The sequence below is a fragment of the Saccostrea echinata genome, unplaced genomic scaffold, assembly GCF_033153115.1.
Source record: "Saccostrea echinata isolate AGI-Se365-2 ecotype Australia unplaced genomic scaffold, CSIRO_AGI_Sech_v1 ptg000022l, whole genome shotgun sequence".
Lineage (NCBI taxonomy): Eukaryota > Metazoa > Mollusca > Bivalvia > Ostreida > Ostreidae > Saccostrea > Saccostrea echinata.
In genome coordinates, this window is record NW_026889771.1 from 4,078,016 (window position 1) to 4,100,288 (window position 22,273).

A 22,273-nucleotide genomic window follows, 5' to 3' on the forward strand; every position below is an offset into this window, starting at 1 on the left:
TTAAATAAATTTTTCATGGAAAATGTGTTCCCAAATTTTAAAATTAAGCTGTTCAACCTAAATCATTAATTTGTATCAATTGACTTACTATACATGCACATCACCAGTGGATGCCTTACTCTGTAGTTTTACACCTTTTAACAAAAATTTTTTAAAACATTTCGGGGGGGGGGGGGTGTAATGTTTGAATTTCATTCATCATTGTCGTACAGTTCATTTGAAAGTGGAGGTTAATTGATCTCAGTCAAAGTGTACATATATAGATTTATTTTTTTAATACAAGACTGAACTTTTGTCATACAGACTTTTTATCAAATATTAATACATGTACAAAGTTATTTAAATTTACTATACATGTAATGAAAATTTCATATTCCATAAAATTTGTACATATATCAAAATACAGATGTTGTTTAAATTTCATCATATTTTATTGAATTTTCTGTTAAATCGTAACAATGACATTAACAAATCAATGTAATATATCACATTAAACATCATCTCCTCTTATTTTTAACATTTGTTGTTGTGTAAAAGTGTGTTCCAATTTTCTTGGTTCGAGCTTCTCTTTCTAATCTTCGCTTCTGGAGAATAAAAAAGGATAAAAATATTATAAGGCTTCTCCGAACATTACATAATTATTTTCATTGAACAAATATTACATATCCATCACAGATGAATTGAGAAGCAAGCTTACCTGTTTACTAGTGAGCTTGGACTGGGAGGAATTGTTCTCTTCAGTATGGCTACCCCCGTATTTCTGTTGTCTCTTATTCACTGTAAAACATTAAACCATTACTATAATATCGGTACATGTATTTATTGATAAGACCATCTTTAAAAAAAATGTTTGCCCCCCTCCTGACTGACTAGCTAAAAATGGCCTGATTCAGAACTTCTTTTAATCTCCAGGAAACTTTTTTTTTTCTTTTTATGTCTGAATTTTCTCATCTCTTCAAGGCGTAAGTTGAAATTTTCTGGGGGAAATTTTTTTTCCCACCTACCAGAGGGCAAACAGACATTATTTTGAAGATGGCCTAACACTATATTTTTTTCTTTAAAAATGAATGTCATTAAATACTCCTCTATATCTTAACAATAAATACTCTACCTGACTTCATTTTCTTTTGGTTCTGCTGGCCATCATTTCTGACTGTGAATTTTCCGCTGGTGGAGTGAGTAATCTGTGTCCGTTCTGACTCCTGATCCTCCACCTTCCTTTTCCTCCCCTTCACCCCCAACACATTCCCAGACTCTCTCTCACCTGGTTGTAACCTGTCAGACACACATTCGTTATCACTCGGTTCACCTTTCTCAGTTTTTTTAATGTCCAAAACGTCCACATCTTTATTGCTGTCTCTTTTTATTCCCTTCCTTTTCTTTTTTGTGGATTTCTTCTCCTTTTGTTGCTCCTCAATGACCCCTTCTTCCCCATCACTGTCCTTGGCCTCAGCCTCAAGGTCAGAATCGTCTTTGCCCTCCACATCATCCACTTTCTTGATGTCTTCTTCCAGGAACTCTGGTTCTACTTGAATTTTGGTAAGGTTTTGTTGAACAGCAGGTTGTTTCTTCTTGTCTGTCGTGGTTAGAGTGTCCTCCTCTATTACTTTCTCTTTCGTCTGGTTTTCAGTATTTTGATCTTCTGAGGAACCCGGTTCATCATTCTAAATATAAAGCACACATAGGTTGAACTTGTCACAAACACGTTAGAACTAAGTATGCTTACTTAAAAATGTCATTTACTCAATAATGTCATTTCATTAAAATCATGCAAATACAGAAAACCCAAAAATCTTGGTATCAGTTGATGCCATTTTAAACAATTCATCAGAACGATGTACAACAAACTGGAACTGTAGAGATTAATTACCCATATTTCTTATATGTCTTCTCTTTTTTTGAAAACGAAGTGTTATTTATAATTTGATCAAAATAATTTATTTCTGGTTGCAATGCATCATTTGATTGGCAGAAAAAAATAATTTATATCGTATAACCTGTATTGCTTAGGTCACAATATGACTGACATCAAAAAAATATCAATCTACTTGACATTGCATTAAATTTTGTACAATTTTGTCATTTTTAGCTCTACTGGTCAGAGAGCAGAAGAGCTTATGCGATAGTAAGGTGACCGTCGTCCGTCCGTCCGTCTAGCTGTCTGTCCGACTGTAAACAATTTTTCAAAACACTACTCCTCCTACAGTTTTGGTCTGATTTCAACATAATTTGGCACATAAGTAGACTACACTAAGATACATAATTCTATATATCGGTTTTTGATTTCAATGAACGAAGTTGCCATGGTTACTAAAAATAGAGATTTTTGGGAAATACTTTCAAAACGCTACTCCTCCTACAGTTTTGGTTTGATTTCAATATAACTTGGCACACAAGTAGACTATACTAAAATTTATAATTCTGTGTATCAGTTTTTGATTTCAATGAACGGTGTTGCCATGGTTACTAAAAATAGAAATTTCTGTGAAATACTTTCAAAACGCTACTCCACATACAGTTTTGGTTTGATTTCAATATACTAGTAACTTGGCACACAAGAAGACTACACTAAGATATATAATTCTATATATCGGTTTTTGATTTCGATGAATGGTGTTGCCATGGTTACTAAAAAATAGAAATTTCCTTGAAATACTTTCAAAATGCTACTCCTCCTACAGTTTTAGTCTGATTTCAGTATAACCTGGCACACAAGTAGACTACACTAAGATACATAATTCTCTTTACCAGTTTTGGATTTCGATGAACACTGTTGCCATGGTTACTAAAAATAGGAATTTTTGTTAAATACTTTCAAAAACGCTACTCCTCCTACACTTTTTGTCTGATTTCAGTATAACTTGGCATAAAAGTAGACTACACTGAGATGCATTATTGTCGTTATTGGATTTTTTTTGACTTTCTTGAATGATGTTGCCATGGTTACTTAAATCGAACTTTCTGTAAAATTGTTTTAAAAGGCTACTCTTTCTACAGTTTTAGTCAGATTGCAATAAATCTTGCCACAAAAAGAGACTAAACCAAGGATCATTATTCTATTTATTGCTGTTGCAAAGTTTCAAGTCCAAGTGCTACTTTTATCTTCCTTTATAAGTACAACCAGTAGAGCTACAGTCTCATTAGAGACTTCTTTTTTTTGGGGGGGGGGGGGGGGGGATTGTTTTGTTTTTTATGCCCCCATATCGAAGATTCGGGGGTATAAGTGTTTGCTCTGTCCATCTGTCTGTCTGTCTCTCTGTCTGTCTGTTTGTCTACAAAAACTTTAACCTTGCCCATAACTTTTGATTGAATGGAGCTATGGCTTTCATATTTCACATGTGTATTCCTTGTGACAAGACCTTTCTTTGGGTACCACCATATTTGACCTTTTGACATTGACCTTGGAGTTTGACCCAGTTTTGCAAAATTTTACCAAACTTTATCCTTGGCCATAACTTTTGAACAGTTGGTGCTCAGGCTTTCATACTTTACATGTGTAATCCTTGTGACAAGGCCTTCCTTTGGATACCAACAACTTTGACCTTGACCTAGGAGTTTGACCTACTTTTAAAAAACTTTAACTTTGGCCATAACTTTTGAACAGCTGGTGCTAGGGCTTTCATACTTCACATATGTAATCCTTGTGACAAGACCTTTCTTTGGATACCAACAACTTTGACTCTTTGACAAGACCTTTCTTTGGATACCAACAACTTTGACCCTTTGACCTTGACCCTAGAGTTTGACCTACTTTTGGAAAACTTTAACCTTGGCTATAACTTTTGACCGGTTGGTGCAAGAGCTTTCATACTTCACATATGTTATCATTGTGACAAGACCTTTCTTTGGATACCAACAACTTTGACCCTTTGACCTTGACCTCGGAGTTTGACCTACTTTGGAAAACTTTAACCTTGGTCATAACTTTTGAACGATTGGTGCTTCCGCTTTCATATTTCACCTGTATATTTCTTATGAGAAGGCCTTTCCTTGGGCACCATTAATTTTGACCATTCGACCTTGACCTTGATGTTTGACATACTTTTGAAAAAAATTTAACCTTTTCCATATCTATTCAATGGTTGCTGTTAGGGCTTTCATATTTCACAGATTTATTCCTCCAGATAAGACCTTACTTTGGTACTTTGGGTACCAACATATTTGATTTGCATTTGAGAAAGTTTAACCTTTGCTATAAGTTGCCTTACGGGGGCATCAGTGTTTCACAAACACATCTTGTTTACGATACATATTAGAAAATTAAAATTGCAAGGAATAAATTTCAAAGCTACCCAAGTTATACTTGTATAACCTGGGTTGGAATAGTTTATGCATTTATTAAAACACTTGGCAGTTTATAAAGCATAAATTGTCCCAACCCATGTTGCAAAGTATAACTTTAGTAGCTACTAATTCATTCATTCTTTAAGTACCTCACACCCTGGGGGTTTTACAAAATAAGGGATTTTTCCTCTCTGCCAATCATTCAACACCATTTTGGCCACAGTTCCCAGATCTGGTTCTCCACCCTGAAAAAAAAACAATGCATTACGCAAAGTAAAATAAATGTCTAACTGGTGGTGAAAATCATTTGTATAATTGGAAAACATATCAATCTATGCATACCAATTCTGTAGCATATACAAGTCATATTAAAAATTGTAAGTGAAAGAATTAATACTATTTTTTTTTTATTTGTTATAAATACTGGTACATACATGTAAATGGAAAACCAGTTACTATACATTTACAAAAAATACAGTTTTAAGTTCAAAAATGACTAGAAATATTATCAAACATGAAGATAAAAATTGGTTATGGACAAATATTTGGCATGCAACTTCCCAGAAAAAAAATTAATATAACATCTCCATGGTGTGAGTCTATACCTTGAGAAGTTTCCCAGACTTTCTGGCAATCTGCTCTAAGAAATCCTCAGCATTTTTCCAGTTCTCTACTTTGTATGTGTTTTTGATGTATTCTGGTTTCACTCTTTCTAACATTGCTGGAATGTAGTCTTCAGGGCTCTTAACCAGCTCAACTCTCACCTACAAAATCATCAAACAATTAACAGTTTCACCCAAAACTTAAGAGCCATTCTCTGTAATGACTTGAACTTTTATATAGGAGCTGTGGCTCGCATAGTCTCAGAATTTGTCCAATCTCTCTGATGATTAAAGTCTTTGATATCGTTAACTCAAATCAGGCAAAAATTGGTTGCTACGTGTCATGGTTACCATAGCAACATGTCCTAAAGTTTGAAAAATGGCGTTTTTCAACATGTTCAGAGTCCCACAGTTAACGTTTGCAGCAAAGCAAACAAGTGGCAATGACTGCTTCTGAAAGTTGAAGGCCTGGTGTCTTATATGCATGATAAACATGTTTGATAAATCAACTATTACATATGTTACTATGGAAACAAAGTATTCAAAAGTAATAATTTTGTTCATTTAATTTTGTAAAGTCATACACTTAAGAATAAAAACAATTATAGGTTGAAATCCTTGTAACATATACCAAGGACAAAATATGATATTTCTAATAGGTTGGCAATGGTTGCCATGGTTTTAATACCACAAAGGGATTTTAAATTTACTCTCTTAGTGTTTTAATCTTATCCTATCTTTTTAAAAAGCATATTTCTATATAACTGATGATCAATTTTTAAAGGCATTGGTGTGACCTTATTTTTATACCCCCCGCAAACGAAGTTTAGGGGGGGTATATTGGAATCAGCTTGTCCGTCTGTCTGTCCGTCTGTCTATCTGTCCGTCTGTCTGTAGACGAGATTTTGTCCGGACCATTTCTTGGAAACTGTTGCAAGGATTTGTCTGAAAATTTGTACACTTATTATTCGCCATATGAAGGTGTGCACCTGGTATTGTCATCATGATTGGATAATTTTTCTGCATTTTACAGGTGTTTTTTTTCATTCTTATTATGTGGTTTTGTCCGGATCTGTTCCCAGAGACTATTGCATAGATTTGTATGAAAATTTGTACACTTATTATTTACCATATGAAGATGCGCACCTGGTATTTTCAACATTATTTGATAATTTTTCTGCATTTTACAGGTTTTTTTTTTCATTTTTATTGACTTAGTCGTTTTGGGTTCATGTCTAAGGTTTGAGACATAGAATCTAGAACATCTGTACAAAAATGTGAACTACAGCTTAAAACATCTCATTAGAACTAAAAAAAGAAAATCACAGAGTATTAAAAACAGTTTTTACATTACACAGCAGATAGTGTAAATCCATTTGTCCCTTGGGAGTAATGAATGGACATGCATCCAGTTAAAGATTAATTAATGAGTTCAGTGTGGGAAGCTGTTAGGGCATCTCTGATCAAGCAGGTCTTATCTATATCTCCTGGGAATTGGGCAGAAAGAAATAAAGATCTCTGTTGTCTAAGTCTCTTAATTGTAATTTATGTCTGTCAAAATACATAGTTACTGGAACCAGCCTTTTATTTTTAAAATGAGTTTGATATAAAGGTATTAAGATCAATTTGATTTTGTATAATTAATTATGATAATTTTTTTTTCAACAATCAATTTGCAGAGTGTCATGTCTCACAAAGATGACAGATAGTTGCAAACTATTTTTTCAATGTAATAAAAAACACTGTAATTATTAGTATTGATGTTTTATTAGGCTGCACCTTAGTTTCATTCATTAAAAAAATATAATGAGTAATTAAATTTTCACTCTAAATGTTTAAGCAAATTGTGAACACCTCTCACATCTAGAAAACATTAGTGATTTGGTACTTTCTCTGAAAAACCCAGCGGGGGGTATTTGTCCCTTTTGGACAGTTCTAGTTCACATTTCAACAAATTCAAATTCAATTCTTTAAATAGAGCATTGCTATGGAAATAAGGCAAAAAAACATGCATAAAAATCTGAAAAATATTCTATTTCCTTGGATACGTACCCTTGTATGTAGATTCCCAAAACTTTAATGATTGATATATATGAACAACTAACCTGACTTTCAATTTTGACTACCACCCAATCTCTAACTGGATGCAAAAAGCTAGTACCTAGGGTTTTATATTGACATAAAATTAATAACAAAATCGAACATTTTCTCTTCTTGGTAACCATAGCAACAGTGTTGTATTTTTCAACAAACTTTATCAATATATGATATTCAACTTTAGTTCCACCAGATAAGTACTATTAAAGGTTAGTCAAATAACATGTTTCTTGATTAAAAGGTAAGTAAATTCCTAAAGCAGCAAAAATATATCACTTTAAACAACTAGTACGTTGTTTCCATGGTTACACTGCAAAAACAATTAATCCCAATTTTTCTTATGTTGTCGGTGTTGCAAGGTCCTAAGGATGTATATGTGCCAGTCATGAATTTTATTGTTTTTCCTCAAGAAAGTAGCATTAACCCAATCATAGAAACAGATTTTGCATGGTAACACTGTGTTACCATGGCGACCATGAAAGTTATTTTTTGAAATTATATTGCCAATACCTGATTACTTAAGGTCAATAATTTTTACTGTTTTTCTTAAGTTGTTGATTGAGTTTGATCATGTAACATCTATCATTTGTGAATATTGAGCGTTTTTCAGCATTTTTCTGCATCTAAAATGTATTTCAAATGTACCCATGGTTACCACTTACTTAAAGATAAATTCAAAATAGTTTCTTTATAGCATAAGTGGCAACAAGGTGTCATGTTTTTGGGAGAATGGTTTGTTTGTTTTTCTTAGTCTTTATTAAGGCTTAATAAAGATTCAAAGTGCTGAAAATCTCAATTTTTTTCAACTTTTCTGGCTGTTACCATGGCAACCAAGATACACAGCAATGAAATTTTATTTGATATATGTTTCTGGTGTCAAGTTGTAATAATGGGCAAAGTTTCATCAAAATCGGTGACCATGCGTGGCAAAGAAGTTTAAGTGGTTACAGAGAATCACTATTAAAGCTTCACACCTGACCTTATGTCCTTCAAAATATCACCTCATTTTCTGTGAAACTGTATGCATACATGCTTCTTCTATGTCAGAAAGTCTTATTCCCTTCACCCTACTATAAAGACTGTACAAACCAGTATCACATTATACATGTATGTCCGTACTACAACTACAAAGTCGGTCTTAGTAATGTGGATGAAGACTTACCACCCCTTTGAGGACGGACTCTGTGGGCGTGGCAGCTGTGGGGTACACTACACCTGGACAATCCACCAGGTAAATCCTCTTCATCAGTGTCACATACTGCCAAACCTTAACAAAGTTTTACCCAAATGTTAAAAATGCATGTATCTGACTACATAATTAAAAGTACCATGACATCATGAATCAGATATAATCGAATGTGTCATGATTTGTCATATTCTATTATAAAACATTTGGCACTTTGACAAACTGAAACTTGCGAGAATAAGAGCTAAAATCAACATTATTTCCATCACGTGTCCTGCCTGTAATGCTCTGATCTTAGTAATGATCACAATTAGTTCCATATATAGTACATAAATTTCATTTACAGTATTTTACAGTAGAGATATATCTCTAGCTTTCATATGATAGTTGATACTTGTATCCATTTTGCATTCAATTTCAAAAACACACTAGGTCTCAATGCAGCCATCATAATGTTTACATTGTCCTTGTTTACCTTTGTTTCACCTGCTATGGGAGCTACTTTACAGACTTTCTTTGCCCTCAGACTGTTAACAGTCCTTGTTTACCTTTGTTTTGCCTGCTATGGGAGCTACTTTACAGACTTTCTTTGCCCTCCGACTGTTAACAGTCCTTGTTTACCTTTGTTTGGCCTGCTATGGGAGCTACTTTACAGACTTTCTTTGCCCTCCGACTGTTAACAGTCCTTGTTTACCTTCGTTTGGCCTGCTATGGGAGCTACTTTACAGACTTTCTTTGCCCTCCGACTGTTAACAGTCCTTGTTTACCTTTGTTTCACCTGCTATGGGAGCTACTTTACAGACTTTCTTTGCCCTCCGACTGTTAACAGTCCTTGTTTACCTTTGTTTCACCTGCTATGGGAGCTACTTTACAGACTTTCTTTGCCCTCAGACTGTTGATGATGGAACTTTTCCCTACGTTAGGATAACCTATAAACCCCACGCTGATCTGCTTCTTATCTGTGTGCAGCTGTCAAACAAACAAACAAACAAACACACAAGTTATTCATCATGTATACATGTTAAGATACTGAATTTCGTGACTTGCATTCATCATAGGCCTGAAAATTAACAGATAATATAATAACAATTTTTAAACTTTGAAAAGGACTAACCTGACTAAACTGGCGTAATAGATTTATAAGTGCTCCTTTACCAAATGGGTTTGTAATACTAGCATGGAAGGCCATTGTTGGATACTCCTGAGAAAGAATTGCTACCCACTTTTGCTATTTAATAAAAAAAAAAAGAATACTTTTAATCCAGTGCATGTTTTTTTTTTTCCAAGAACATTTGAATGTTTGAGTTCCTTATTTTTCTTTTTCGCATGCCATGCATCTTGACAATGCTTAGTTATGATATAAACACAGTCTTAACTTACTGTGACCCACACTGGTATGCATATCAGTGTTTATGTACAACTTACTGTGACCCACACTCAGGGTTGTCCCTAAGACCCGGGGGCCGGTGAATTTCCCTGCCTATAATGACATTATCCCTTGGCTACTCTGGTATTCCCCCTCAACCCCTTGTTAGGAAAGGAACCCCCCCTTCTACTTTTTTAATGTCCCCTCCTATTTCAATTCTTAGGGACAAACCTGCACACTGGTACACATGTCAGTATTTATGTATAACTTTGATTCACACTGGTAAATGTGATCAGTATTTATGTATAACTTACTCTGACCTAGTGTGATACATATACATGTGTAATAAGAGAGGGAAGAAAAAATGACAGATCAGACCTGAATTTGAACCTGGGCCCCCGGTGCTCTACCAACTAAGCTATATGCCAACTGTCAATTGAACCCGTCTGACCACTACACGTTTTTGACCCCATTTATTAAGCAAACAATAAGGTGATTCCAAGTTTACATATTTATATATGACTTGTGTCCCGCGCATACAAGTTTCAGGTTCACTTACTTCAGCATAAAGATAAGGTGTTTACATATGATTACTATGTTTCACATAGGTACATGTAACGGTATAACAGTATACCATTTACAGAGTAATGAGAGTATAAAAATCAATGTCCATGTATCTTTTACAGTGACTCAAAATACAAGTTTATAATATCTTAAGATCTTGTATTTACATGTATTTATATTTGCATTCTCTCTGTTTTCTCCCACTATGAACCTGCACTCACCAGTTGCGTTCATAGCACCATGAACGTAACTTCTTCTGTTATAAGTGCATTTCATTTCTTACACTGGCAAAGTACATGCTACTCCACTTGTTCAACATATTCAGAAGTATATACATGTATATGGAATGTTGTGCAAAAGAAATAAAATTAAGTTTTTAATGGAATCCTCTGGGAAAAAAGAAATTTAAAATGATTAAGATTACTGATTAAGGTGTTTTCAATTTAAACAAGAGGCCCAAGGACCTTAACAGTCACCTGAGTATGATACAATAATTTGCATTATGCATAGAGTATAAAATGAACTGAAAGGTGAAGCTTTGTTGCCCAAAAGAAAAAAAAAATAGGGTGGTCATGATCAACAAAATAATTGGTCTTAATATTCATTAACAGTTCATAAATTAGGTTCTAATCTGTTCCCCATTTATCACTATCACCATACAGTATATTAACAAATTATCAATGCTTCTGTACTATTTAAATCCCTTGTTGAAATCTCTTACATTGGCCTTTCTTGGTCTTTGATGAACATTTAATAAGACAAGTTATCTTTGTCTCATTTTTATTTATCTACTACTTACAAGTCTATCTGATCATTAAAACAATGAAAGTACTTTTTGTATTATACAATAAAAGTTCTTGCATAATTCTCTTATTCTATTTACCTTTCAAGTACATTATTTACAGTGATAAATTATCAAAAGTAAATGGCAAAGGGGAATAACTCCTCTCAGTAGAATACAAACTAATAGAGTCCTGGCCAGGACCAGAACACTTGACCAAATGGTCCAGATGTTCAAAAATCTGGTAAAAATTCCCTTCCTTATAAAAATTTTTACTCTATTTGCCTCAGATATGCCCAGGTGCGGAGAAGACTACTACAGATTCACTATATTATCAATAGAGCCCCTCCCCAACCAAAACACCAGAGCTTCTGACCCTGGGACCATAAGTTTGTACATCATAACTAATCACTTTGTTTATCTGCTTAACGCTAAGGAGCAAACAGGATTATTTAATAGAATTAATGCATTTTTGCTATATTATCAAAAGCCCCACCCTCACACCAGCACATCTGACCCAGGGGTCATGAAATTCACTACTCTGAAAGAAGCACTCCTGCTCATCATAACTATACACTTAGCTTCTTTGCTTTTTTAACCAGAAGCAGAAAAGAATATTTTCAAAGAAATTTTGCTTTTTCACGTTATAATCAATAGAAGCCCCCCCCCCCCCCCCCCCCTTCACCAGAAACCTTTAACCTAGGGTCATAAAATTCACAATTTTTGAAAAGAGGCATCCTTGCGTACCATAACAATGTACTTAGTCTGTTTAAACAATACCCAGGGGCAGAGAAGATTTTCAAAGAAATAATTCACCTTCACTATAGGATCTATATAGCCCCGCCCTAGCACCAGAACTCGTCCCCAGGGCCATGAATTTCACAATTTTGGAAGAGGCATCCTTGCTTATCATAACAATGTACTTAGTTTGTTTAAATAATACCCAGGTGCAGAGAAAAAGATTTTTAAAGAATTAATACATTTTCACTTTATTATCAATAGAGCCCTGCCCTAACACCAGAACCCCTGATCCAGGGGCCACAAATTTCTCAATTTTGGAAGAGGCATCCTTGATTATCATAACTATGTATTTAATGTGTTTCAATAATACCCAGGAGTAGAGAAGAAGATTTTCAAAGAATTAATGCATTTTCACTATATAATCAATAGAGCCCCACCCTAACACCAGAACACCTGACCCAGGGGCCATGAAATTCATAATTTTGGAAGAGGCACTCTTGCTCATCATAACTATGTACTTAATTAGTTTATCTAATACCCAGGAGCAGAGAAAAAGATTTTCAATGAATTAATGCATTTTCACTATATAATCAATAGAGCCCAGCCGTAACACCAGAACCCCTGCCCCTGGGGCCATGAAATTCACAATTTTGGAAGAGGCACTCTTGCTCATCATAACTATGTACTTAGTTACTGAATTTAATACCAAGGAGCAGAGAAGAAGATTTTCAAAGAATTAATGCTTTTTCACTATATAATCAATAGAGCCCCACCCTAACACCAGAATCCCTGACACTGGGGCCATGAATTTCACAATTTTGGAAGAGGCACTCTTACTCATCATAACTATATACTTAGTTAGTTTATTTAATACCCAGGAGCAGAGAAGAAGATTTTCAAAGAATTAATGCTTTTTCACTATATAATCAATAGAGCCCCACCCTAACACCAGAATCCCTGACACTGGGGCCATGAATTTCACAATTTTGGAAGAGGCACTCTTACTCATCATAACTATATACTTAGTTAGTTTATTTAATACCCAGGAGCAGAGAAGAAGATTTTCAAAGAAATAATGCACTTTCACTATATGGTCTATATAGCCCCGACCTAGCACCAGAACCCCTGACCCTGGGGCCATGAATTTCACAATTTTGGTAGAGGACTCAATGCTTATTACAATGATGCCAACAGTTTGACTGCTTGATGTCCAGGAGTAAAGAAGAAGATTTTTAAAGATTGCATTAATTTTGGTGGTTTTAGCCCCACCCCTCAGGCCCCAGGGGGGCAGGGACCATAAAATTCAAAAATTCTGTTCCCCTTCACCCATAGATGCTATATGCCAAATTTGATTGAAATTGGTTGAGCAGTTTCAGAGAAGAAGCTAAAAATGTTCAAATGTTAATGCACATCGCACGACGCATGCCGACGGACAAAAACGGATAGCAATAGGTCACCTGAGTGACTCAGGTGACCTAAAAAAAAATAATTTTAGTCAATGTGTTTGATTGTAAAATAAAACTTTCGATAATTAAATAGAGCTTTATATCTTTAATTTATTTGTTCATTTTTATGCATATTGTTGCAAAGAATGACAACTCTTCATGCTAGGGTTTTTTTACGTTCAGACAAAGCGAAATTTCTTTAATAGTGTATCTATTCCAAGAATGATTTTAACTCTTAAAAAGAATTTTAAGAACTTAAAGAAATATAACAAAAACATTCTTAAGTAAAAATCAATGTAAAAACATTCTCTTTTTTCATAATGTATTGTTATTTATAATTTTTCTCAGAAAGGATGACGTCATGGCGCGTCACAACAGCATCAAAACAAAAAGTTTTACAAGAATTTGAAGACGGCGCAGTTCGTATCCAGATAACTGTGGTTAATAATCAAATACCATATACATTGTATGTGATTAATTGGAGATAAAGTGGATAAATTATTATTAATCAGGTTTACTAATTTTATTGTCATATTTTTCTTCGCTGGGGACAAGCACCCAGGCCCTTATGCAGGCCAGGATTTCCTCTGATATTCTTGACATCACAGAATGCAAATATAAGTAATAAACAACGATTATTCAGTGAACATGGCAATATGAATAGCAATAGTTCTGCTGGCATATTTTGCATGATGTGCTAGCGCGCATCATGGAATATGCCAGCAGAGCAATTGCTGTTCATAACACCATGTTCACTGAACAACGTTGTTTATTTCTTTAACAAGCATTCTGAGAGTATTGCATTAGCAATACTAGTCCCCTACCGGCAAGTGTAATCTGGTTCCCATTAAGAATTAAAAATGCCATCATTCCGTCAAAAATTAATGAAGCGGGACGAAATGCAAACTTGATCAATAACTAATTAAGGTAAAGTCACATACCAAAAATCAGCTCAATGTCTGAAAGCATTTAGAAGAAAATTGTGGAAAACCCCTAAAATTGAAAAGGCCGTAATTCCGTCAAAAATCAATGAAGCGGAATGAAATGCAAACTTGATCTGTAACTCATCAAGATACACTGACATACCAAAAATCAGCTCAATATCTGCCAGCGTTTAGGAAAAAAGTGCCGAAAACCAAGTGGGACAGACTGACAGACAGACAGAGGGACAGACAGACAGACGGACAGACAGACGGACGGACAGACTCAGAGGAAACCTATAGTCCCCTCCGGTTTCACCGGTAGGGGACTAATAAATCACTGTGACTCACACTGGTATTAAAATCCTGTATTGATATATGTATAATTAACTGGGTTGTGTCAATATATTGATCTGTTATTGATATTCAAGAATATATGGTATCGAAAAAATAACTTCCAGTACATATTGGGCAGGCAGTTTTTCTTACAATTCTGTGGAAAAGTTTGGAATTTCAATCACCAAAGATTATATTTATTTGTTTGGAATCAATTTAAAGCTGATTAATAACGATACAAACATTAAGGAGATTGCACATCTTAAAAATATATTACAAAATACATCTAGACAACTTTATTTTAACATGTTGATTTTACAGTCATTAAAAGTTTGGATTTAAAGTGTAATTTGAATGTAATGACAATGAGTCAGGAATTTCGAAATGGTTATAAAACACTTAGTTTTTATGAAATTCATGCACTAAATGATTTTTAAGACTTTTTTGATAGACTTGTTAAAGAATTCAGATAAAGATTTTCTTATGATAAATCTGTATACCAAATTTCATTTCATTATGTGCAACCTCTGAGAAGAAAATGAACGGAAACTGCAAATAATTGGAATTTTTCAAAGTCCAAGGGGCATAACTCTGTCAAAAATTGCTCAATCGTACCCAAATCAGAATTTGACCTAGACATTCTTATGATAAATCTATATACCAAATTTCATTTCAGTATGTGCAACCTCTGCAAAGAAAATGAACGGAAACTGCAAATAATCGGAATTTTTCAAAGTCCAAGGGGCATAACTCTGTCAAAAATTGCTCAATCGTACCCAAATCAAAATTTGACCTAGACATTCTTATGATAAATCTATATACCAAATTTCATTTCAGTATGTGCAACCTCTGCAAAGAAAATGAACGGAAACTGCAAATAATTGGAATTTCTCTAGGTCCAAGGGGCATAACTCTGTCAAAAATTGCTCTATCGTACCCAAAACAGAACCTGACCTAGATATTTTATGATAAATCTGTATACCAAATTTCATTTTAGTATGTGCAACCTCTGCGAAGAAAATGAATGGAAACTGTTGGTGGACAGACAGACCGACAGGCAGCAGCAAAGCAATATGCCCTCCTTTTTTTGAAGGGGGGCATAAATATTGAATTGTATTGAAAATTTTTGCTTCATGCACAGCCCTATAATTGACTTACTGTGACCCACACTGGTATCAAGTCCACTTTATTGAGTACAAAGATGAGGTGTTTGTGAGGTTTTTCTTTCTTCATGTATTTCTCTATCTGGTAACAGCGAGTCCCTAGTGGGTTCCGGGCATCTAAAACCTGGACCACAACATCAGAGGAGTCTATCACCTACACACAAAGAAAACATGGTACTGAAAAAAGAAACTGTTAGCAGGAAAAAAATAAGCTTACAAAGAAATTAATTAATTTCCATCATAAACATACACTCCAAATTTTTGTAAATAAATTATACCATATAAGAATAATTTTCGAGAGGATTCAATTTTGGGATTATTAGTGACTATGCTGAAGTCGCTAAAATTGAATATCAATAATAATTCTTTCTGTATCAGAGGTAAGACTTATTGTTCATGGCATTGTGAAATAACTAAAATTACTTCTTGCTAAAATTATATATCAATTTTTATGAACAAATTACAAAGTCTGCATCTCACTAAAAATTCCACTTATACAGATAACAGTTCTGAACTGACTTTTACCCTGATTTTCAACTTCTAAAAAAAACTATAGAGGATTTACATGTACCTTATACAGCTCTCCCCACACTCTCTTTGACTGACCAGCCTTGAAAATGACCTCTGGCTGTTCATCCTTGAACTCTGGAGCCTCTGTGACAAGGTCACGATCCTTATCAGCTGAGTAGCCCTCTGTAGCTGTCATGGCTTGTTCAACCAATGCCTGTCAAAATGATGACAATGATATTCAGTATTGTTTCTAAAATTAATCCTCATCTGTTTTATAGGCTTAATTCAATTTACTTGATATCCTTGAATGTTTATTATTTAATAGCTGATAACCCTAAGTATGTTAGGTAAGTTAATCTACTACCTTCTTTTTCCTACATTTTAAAATCTGTCAATTTGTTAAAATTACTCCCAATAAAATTTGTTTTTACCTAGATTTTAAAAAGGATTTGAAATTAAAAAAAAAATCCTGTCTTCTTTAGTCTTAATTCACATTCAATTTTTTTCTCTACTCCTGGCAGTCATGATTTGAACAAACTTTTAATCTACCCCACCCTATCCCCAGTGACCATGATTTGAACAAGTTTGATCTACACTACCTGAAGATGATTTCATATAAATATGATCAATCATGGCTTTGCTGTTCTTGAGAAGAATTTTAAAGACTTTTCCAATGTATTCCTAGGTAAAACTTTCATCCCCATTGTGGTCCCACCCTATCACTGGGGGGTAATGTTTCGGACAAATTTGAATCTACGCTACCTGAGGATGATTCCATATAATTTTCATATTTTCTAACCCAGTGGTTCCTGAGAAGAAGATTTCTAAAAGATGTCATTAATTTTTCACTAATTTGTAATTATGTCCCCCTGTAAGAAAGCATGGCCCTTCTTTTGAGCAGACTAGAATCCCCTTTATCCAAGGATACTTTGTGGCAAGTTTGGTTGAAAATAGCCCAGTGGTTCTTGAAAAGAGGTCGAAAATGTGAAATGTTTACAGACAGACAGATGGACATTGGACAAAATGTGATCAGAAAAGCTCACTTAAACTTTTGGCTGAGGTGAGCTAAAAATACTGTATCTTAACTTTACCTTTTTTGCACTTTTAATAAAGATAGCATACAAAATAGATTGTATTAAAACTAACTTGCATGTCTGCAGTTTTGAGTTTTGGTTTCTTCCTCTGGGCTTTTTTACCGAATGTCGTCTCAAATCCTTCTGTGTCAAGGAGGTGGACCTTTGCATACTACATTAACAGCAAGAAAAAAATGCAAGCGTAAATTTGAAGGGCAGGCACTTTATAGAGAAAAGTTTACAATCTTCACACGAAACAAAATGCTACACTGGTTTCTATTAAAATTAGTATTTTTAAATATGTTTTGAAATGATATTAATAACCATTCATTCATTCATACTTTATTTCCCTCATCGGAGGATTATGTGAAAGTATAAAGTTACATGTTTGCAATCCAGGATAGACACATAGATAAATACAAAACACAAAATTACATGTATATCAAATAAATGACAAAATCCAGGATAGACACATAGATAAATACAAAACACAAAATTACATGTATATCAAATAAATGACAAAACAATATGATGAAAGTGGAAGAAAGAAATTTTGTTAAATAATAAATAAATAAATAGTTTTGATATATTTACAAATTTGTAAATTGGTGGCTACTGTAAATTGCAAGTGTGGTGACTGGTCGGTTGGCAAGTTTGCTACTGGAAATTGAAGGGCCATGTTGTAACATGTGGCAACATTTTGTATGTATCAAAAATTGGTCATATTAAGTTGCTGGAGATCTTTTACTGATAGTAAATGAAAGGAATTACATCCAAGAAGAAATATTTCGTCATCTGTCATTGCACAAATATCTGCAGAGAGGAGGACTTCAAAGTTATTGGAAATGTCATCCCCCCAGCAGTTAATCCGATGTAAGTGAGCAAGAGCAGGTGATCATGATGTGCATAAAAATATCTAGAAAAATTGTGCCACAGAATCTGCAGATATCTGTAGTCTGTTTGGGAGGACATGCTTCACAAACATAAAGACTTCACAGTTCTTCATAAGATTATCATGGTAAATAACAGCTGTACATGTACCTTTGCTGTTTCGTTTAGCAGTGTAATTGGTAGCTTTGTCTGTCTCATTACAACTTTATAGGGATCATTCCTCACTTTAGCCATCTCTTCTTGGAAAGTCTGTAGAGCATTCTGAGTTATCACCCTTGTATTACCTGTCAAAATTGTTCAAATGCAAACAAAATAAGAAAAAAAAATGATTACAAAATAATGTAACAGCTTTATTTTCATTTTTTTAAGGAGTGATAATTAAATTTCAATTAGTGTTTTCATACAACTCACCAAACCATCTTCTGTTTGGTTCCACCCTAGCCATACTTCCTGATGACAATCTTGATTGAAATGGTGCTGCTTTGATTATTTTTCCTGTTCTGTCTCTAAAGAAAAGTAACAGAACTGGTTGGGAACCATATTTTTTTTCTTAGAATAATATCATTATTATTTAACTCATTATAATTCTTATTTACAGTTTCTTACCTTTTTGCTTTAAAATTTCTGTACATCTGTAGTCTTTTGATTGTAGCTTTATCACGCATATTGTTTCCTCCTGCACCCTTTGCACGATCTTATAAAATAAAAACATTTGCAGGAACGACTGAGTAAATAATTAAAGTTTACAAAAATTAACTTAAAGTGAGATCACACATCACTTTCCACTTGCCATTGTGTATCCCTGTTACATTGTACAAAAAAATGTACTAAGTTTTATAAATCAGCTTCACGCACGTCTGACGAAAATTTATTCAATGACTCAAAATGGTACAGCAGCTACACAGAGATGAAACAAATTTTGAATATGCTACTAAGTAATGATCAATCATAATTTTTTCATTTCATTTTTTATAAATTGCAAAAGAGTATTAAATCTGAAAGTGGTAAATAAAAAAAAACAAACTATTGAAATGGAAATATAAACATTTTGTCCATTACTTAAAAAAAAAATAATTAAATTCATAAATCAGACATTATAAATCAGCCAAATTTGTTTTTACGATAATCAAAATCTAACCACTTTCTTCAATGCATAACTATTTTTTTTTCAGATTACCGAAAGTTAAAACAGGGAATTAAAGATTACAAAGCTCACCTCAAGGAATGCTATATTTCACTATAAATATTCTGGTAGTGTGCATCCCTAGATGTGACATTTATGAAAGTTTGGTCTGGATAGTAATTCAAGTTACTTGGGAATGAGCTTGCTTCAGAAACTTTTTCTGTTCATTACAATTATCTGGAAAATGTAACCAAGATTCAGTATCTGAAGCTAGCCTGGTAGTGTGCATTCTTAGATGCATCATCCATGCAGGTTTGGTCCAGGTAGGGCATATAGTAACCTGGGAATAAATTTCAACATAATTATTTGACAAGCCATCGTATTTCTCTTACAAGTCAACACAATTTCTGACGTGTCATCATCATTATTCTACAAGTGGAAATAAGTTATTAGATTAATAAGTCAACTTGTCAGCTGATGTCGATTTCTAAGATGATGTGTTCGAAAATTTACTTGTCAGATGTCATATTGATTTATTAAGTAATTATGTTGACTTGTCAGATATTCATAAGGACTTGTTGGATAATTATAATGACTCACAACGTCAGGGGTCCTGTGTCAACTCATTGCCATTGGACCCCTGACAAATTTCATTTGATATCTTTTGGGCTGATTTCAGCAATGTCTTTCAGGAAAATTACAAATTTTGATTATTTTTCTTATCTCTCTACCAATCATAGTAAGCCTTTCGGAGATAAACAATGCATAACACCCTCATTATACAGACACGGATCCAGAAATTGAAGTTAGGGGGGCGTGATAAGTAGGCAGGGGGTCTGGGGGCCGTCTTGAGGCCCCCAGTGGGTCCAGGGCAAAGCCCTGGTGTTGGGCCCAGGGGGCGATGCCCCCGGAACTTCCTGCATTCTAGAGATTTTGTAGGGTAAAAATGAGGTCTACCGAGTAGACATTTTTACATTTTCTCGATGAAACTATGATATACACAAAATTTGACAATTTTAGGGGGGTGCATGCCGAGTGCGCCCCTCTTAAATCCACCATTGTTATACATGTAGGTGTCAACTGATTCCTTTTCGGATACATTATCTGTCTATTTCAATTTGATTGGTGCTTCTCAGTAAGAGAAGCAAGCCCAAAGATATCAAATGAAATTTGTCAGGGGGCCAAGGGCAACATGTTGACTCAGGATCCCTGACGTTGTGAGGATAAATGACTTAGTACAAATTCAACTGTCAGATGACTGTTGACTTGACAGATCTTTATTTCGACTTGTCAGATCCTTATGTAGTCTTGTCAGAAAAAATGTTTTGTCAATTGGATGGCACAAACTGGGTATGGCACGATTTTATGTTGAATTTTAAAAACAGATGAATAAGTGACATTTCAACAAAAAGATTTTACAAATTGGTTTAATTATTTAATAATCTGTGGCAGAACTATGCCACCAAGTACCATAGAATTATTTACAACAGATGATAATGGTAACCCTACTGTACACAGAATAGTAATTCTATTTAATGGGGGAAATGAAATATCATATCGATATGAAATACACTTTAGCAGGTGTTGAGGATATCAATTTTTTGTTAAATATTTCACAGTCCTTTCTGTTCTATTTTGTTTTTCTGCTCTTATTAAGACTATACCTGGATTCATGCTATGTGAGCTTCTATTTATTGTATCTTCCTTCTTTCCCATGTTTCCTTTTCTTTTCGTTTTTGCCATGGTTGAATTTATGACAGTTATCTAAGAAAAGAAGTAAGAAAACCACGTTGTTGATTTTTTTTTCTTTTGTCCGGAAGTGCTGATTCTATCAAATAACTCGTACAAAATTATCTCTTCATAAATGTCAATCAGATCCTTCACTTGATCAATTATCATAAAACAGAAGAAGTCAAAGGTGTTGATTTTTTTTCAATTCAATTTTGTTTTAAAATTTAACGGAATTGGTAATTTTGTTCTAAATCGAATCATTTTACAACGACTTAATGTATGCGGGTGCGGGTTATTCGGTAAGCGGTAGAGAGGATCCGCTAGGCTGCCCTACGTCATCCTAATTAATATTCATGAACAATATAGTATCAACAACAAAACCCACTGCAGACATGTATTTTCCGGAATAACAATGCATTCATTTTTATTCCATGAAAGACTTTGTATTTATTGAATTATGTAAAATCTCCAACCCTATTCACACCTAAACGCTAGAGATTTGTAGATATATGCCAACAAATAATTTCTGTTAAGTGCAAACTCTCCCCCATATTTTTTTTTTTCAGGGGGAAGGGGGGGGTGTCAATTGTTAGCAGCAAATGGTCAGAATTAATTGCCCAATTATTAATTGATTTATTTTTGTTGACTATTCCGTTTCTTTTTAATATATTCAATTAAAATGACATTAAATAACATGAAGATCATGCATGTTGAAAGAATGTTTACTAAAATTTAATTCATTTATATATTGACAACACCACTAAACATTGGAGTTAAGGACATATGCAACATAGTTTGAACTTTATTGTCTTTTTCCCTGGAGTTGGAGAGTTCCAATATTTAAAGGAACTGTGTACTACATTTTGATGTCTATATATGGTGCTGTACACTTCCTCTAAAACAAGTTTGGATAGACAAAACATTTAGAATATATGTTTAGTAATTTTTGTATATTTTTCTTTGAATTATACAAGAATTTTCATCAATTGATATCTTTTCAAAACCCCTGGTAATGCATGCTGATTTTTTATCTACGAACATCTGGTGGCGCTATAAACTTAAATTAAGAATATCTTGAAAAATTATCAGTAGGTAAGGTACGTTGCGTATGTCCTTAAACCATGATTACAATTTGACAAAACAATTAACAATAACAAAATGAAATATATCAATAATCATATTGATAAAAATATTAATTGCTGCATTTATCTGCGTGCAAATTCATTTCGAAATTTTCTGACAGCAAAGAACTTAATCTTTAAAAAAGAATCATTGTGTCATTTTGACCATTTAGAGTTGAGAAGGTAAATAATGAAAATTACAGAGGTCTCCTTCCTGTAAAAAAGCATTATTTAAATCACAATTTTGTAATCTACATTACAACATTAGTTCTCCGAACAACAAGGACAATCAAGAACATTTTTTGAAATAAATATTTTGCAAGATTGAAATACATATAG

General features: G+C 34.0%; 1 protein-coding gene across 1 annotated transcript; it reads right to left on the bottom strand.

Moving 5' to 3' along the window:
* Positions 1–402: 402 nt before the first annotated feature.
* LOC133190251 (nucleolar GTP-binding protein 2-like) lies at positions 403–20,843 on the bottom strand. The gene is made up of 15 exons (XM_061325763.1): positions 20,747–20,843; positions 18,566–18,653; positions 18,371–18,465; positions 18,110–18,243; positions 17,142–17,240; positions 16,057–16,209; positions 15,481–15,639; positions 9,284–9,397; positions 9,010–9,138; positions 8,146–8,250; positions 4,890–5,048; positions 4,434–4,529; positions 1,112–1,664; positions 698–777; positions 403–584 (listed from the first exon to the last, which is right to left on the bottom strand). The coding sequence occupies exons 1-15, from the start codon at positions 20,823–20,825 to the stop codon at positions 498–500; spliced, it is 2,130 nt and encodes a 709-aa protein (XP_061181747.1). The 5' UTR covers positions 20,826–20,843; the 3' UTR covers positions 403–497.
* Between the last annotated feature and the right edge of the window lie 1,430 nt (positions 20,844–22,273).